This window comes from Sinocyclocheilus anshuiensis, unplaced genomic scaffold, assembly GCF_001515605.1.
Source record: "Sinocyclocheilus anshuiensis isolate Anshui unplaced genomic scaffold, SAMN03320099.WGS_v1.1 scaffold1468, whole genome shotgun sequence".
Classification (NCBI taxonomy): Eukaryota; Metazoa; Chordata; class Actinopteri; order Cypriniformes; family Cyprinidae; genus Sinocyclocheilus; species Sinocyclocheilus anshuiensis.
The window spans coordinates 603,038-605,848 of NW_015546129.1; the positions used below are offsets into that span (position 1 = coordinate 603,038).

Here is a 2,811-nt window from a genome sequence, read left to right on the forward strand (position 1 = left end):
TGTGTGTGTGTATATATATATATATATATATATATATATATATATATATATATATATATACTGGTAGTCTTATTATCTCATTACCATAAGGCAAAAATCTTTCTCAAATGAATGATCTATACATTTTGCATATTGGTTTTAGTTTTTGTGCCTTTAATTTAAGCATTGTATTACAAAATGATGAATAATAGGAATTTTTAAATAATTTCATAAGTTAAACATCTGATTGGATTATGATAATGAGAATTCCGGGGGCTAAAATGAATTGAAAAAATGAATATTATAAAAAAAATATATATATTTTTTTTAAATATATATATATATATAGTTGTTGTTAATAATAACATCACTGAAGTACATGACACAGTTTGCTTGATTCATACATGCTTGTTCAAACACACTGATTGTGTCTCTGTAGGTCCAGAATCTGTCTGGCGGTATTATTTTTTTTTTTCCATTAATATTTATTTATTATTTGCAATATTAATAACACTATTTTATACCATTGGGTACCATATGCATGAACAGAGCATGTCTGCTTTTAAGTGTCTCTTCCTCGTTCTCTGTGTTCGTGTCAGTCCTGAGCTCAGCCCGCAGCACGAGTCTCCGCTGCCCTCCGTCTCCGAGCGTCTGGCGTACCTGCGGCCGTCCCGCGAGCTGCTGGACTTCTACAGGCAGAAGGTGGCGCAGTTTGATGGAGAACATGATGACCTGCTGCAGATGCTGGAGAAGTACAGGAGCACCGCGGAGGAGCAGGTGACCTCCATTCACCTGGATGATGTTTCTGCTCTCTCCACTCTTCATGGATGTTGTATAATTAGTTTGTGCTTCTGTTCGTGCAGCACAAGTTGCAGTGGGAGGTGCGTCAGCGCGAGGAGGAGATCGCAGAGCTCCAGAACGCTCTCAGTGATATGCAGGTGTATTTGTTCCAGGAGCGAGAGCAGGCGCTGCGACTGTACGCCGAGAACGACCGCCTCAAAATCAGGTCAGATGTCTCCTCATCACGGACACCACAGCACAAACATCATATCTGAGGCTGAAGTGTCTTTACTGTCACAGAGAGCTGGAGGACCGGAAAAAGATCCAGCATCTTCTAGCGCTTGTGGGTCCAGATCCAGGCGAGATCACGTATTTCCACCGCGAGCCTCCACACAAGGTTCAAAACTATACAAATCTAGCTCATCTTGATATCATGTGGCCATTTGTGGAGTATTATGCTTTATTTTGGTTTGCAACAATATGGTTTTTAGGTCACAATCCCTCAAAAGAAGGTCCAGCTGAGATCACATGAGGAATCAAAGGTGGTGAAACCGAGGCCTTTGTCAGTGAAAGGTTTGACTAAATTGTTGCAGTTTTCTGGGTGGATTGATATCTTCATGTTATTTTGAGATGGAGTTATCTTGTCTGTGTTTTAACAGCATGTGTTGTTTCAAACTACAGGAAGCAAGAAATCGTCCAAAGAAGGAGAAGATGCTACAAGTTCAGAGCAGTACAAGAGAGACACCCAGACATTACTGCTGCAGGTGTGTTTGTGTCTCTTATGGTCAACAAGGCTGCATTTATTTGATCAAAATTGCAGTAAAATCAGTAATATTGTGAAATATTATTATAATTTAAAATAACTGTTTTCTATTTTAATATATTTTAAAATATAATTTATTTCTGTGATCAAAGCTGAATTTTCAGCATCATTGCTCCAGTCTTCAGTGTCACGTGATCTTCAGAAATCATTCTAATATTCTGATTTGCTGCTCAAGAAACATTTCTGAATATTATCAATGTTGAAAACATTTGTTATTAATATTATTAATATTAATATTATAAAGATTATAAAGTTTGTGGAAACTGTGATACATTCGTTTTGTTCTGGATTCTTTGATGAATAGAAGGTTGAAAAGAACAGCATTTATTTGAAATATAAATCTTTTGTAACATTATAAATGACTTTCCTGTCAATTATTAATTTCATAAAAAAAATCTTACTGACCTTAATCTTTTGAACGCTAGTTTATATTAATAAATGTATTGACGATTAACTTTATTAAATGTATTTTAATGCTTAACACAAAATTAATTCGCAAATACATATAACAAAAACATGTTTTATCCTGCACAAAAAATTACGTATATAAAAAAAATAGAAATATCTGTATAAATATTATGAAATTTAAAAAAATATATATATGTATATATATAAAATAATATAAATATTTTTATGAATATTTGTTAATTAAAAAAATATTATATAAAATATAGATGCACAATGTGTTGGTATACATATAATTTGCTTTCATTTATATTTTTGTGTGCAGAGTAAACATCTTTTTAATTAAATATAATTATATATTATTTTATATAATATTTTAAATATCAATATATATAAATTTTTATGTAATATGAATATAAATATTGATATTTTATTATTTAGTTTTAAATGTAAAAAATATATAATAATTTTAATTATTTTATATAAATATTATATAAATATAGATGTACATAATGTGTAGGTATACATATAATTTGCTTTAATTTAGATTTTTTTTTTGTTTTGTGCAGAATAAACATTTTAATTTACACTGAACAAAATTATAAACGCAACACTTTTGTTTTTGCCCCCATTTTTCATGAGCTGAACTCAAAGATCTAAGACTTTTTCTATGTACACAAAAGGCCTATTTCTCTCAAATATTGTTCACAAATCTGTCTGAATCTGTGTTAGTGAGCACTTCTCCTTTGCCGAGATAATCCATCCACCTCACAGGTGTGGCATATCAAGATGCTGATTAGACAGCATGATTATTGCACAGGTGT

At 32.0% G+C, this 2,811-nt stretch overlaps 1 protein-coding gene across 3 annotated transcripts in view; it reads left to right on the top strand.

Moving 5' to 3' along the window:
• Nucleotides 1-2,811, top strand: part of LOC107701070 (coiled-coil domain-containing protein 77-like) — a 7,839-nt gene that overhangs the window by 1,401 nt on the left and 3,627 nt on the right. For 2 of the 3 annotated variants that reach the window (XM_016502994.1, XM_016502995.1), the window contains exons 3-7: nucleotides 579-756; nucleotides 843-985; nucleotides 1,060-1,156; nucleotides 1,251-1,332; nucleotides 1,441-1,523. In XM_016502994.1, the coding sequence (XP_016358480.1) occupies nucleotides 579-756; nucleotides 843-985; nucleotides 1,060-1,156; nucleotides 1,251-1,332; nucleotides 1,441-1,523 (583 nt within the window). The remainder of the gene's footprint in view (nucleotides 1-578; nucleotides 757-842; nucleotides 986-1,059; nucleotides 1,157-1,250; nucleotides 1,333-1,440; nucleotides 1,524-2,811) is intronic. The other variant, XM_016502996.1, reaches the window with a different exon arrangement.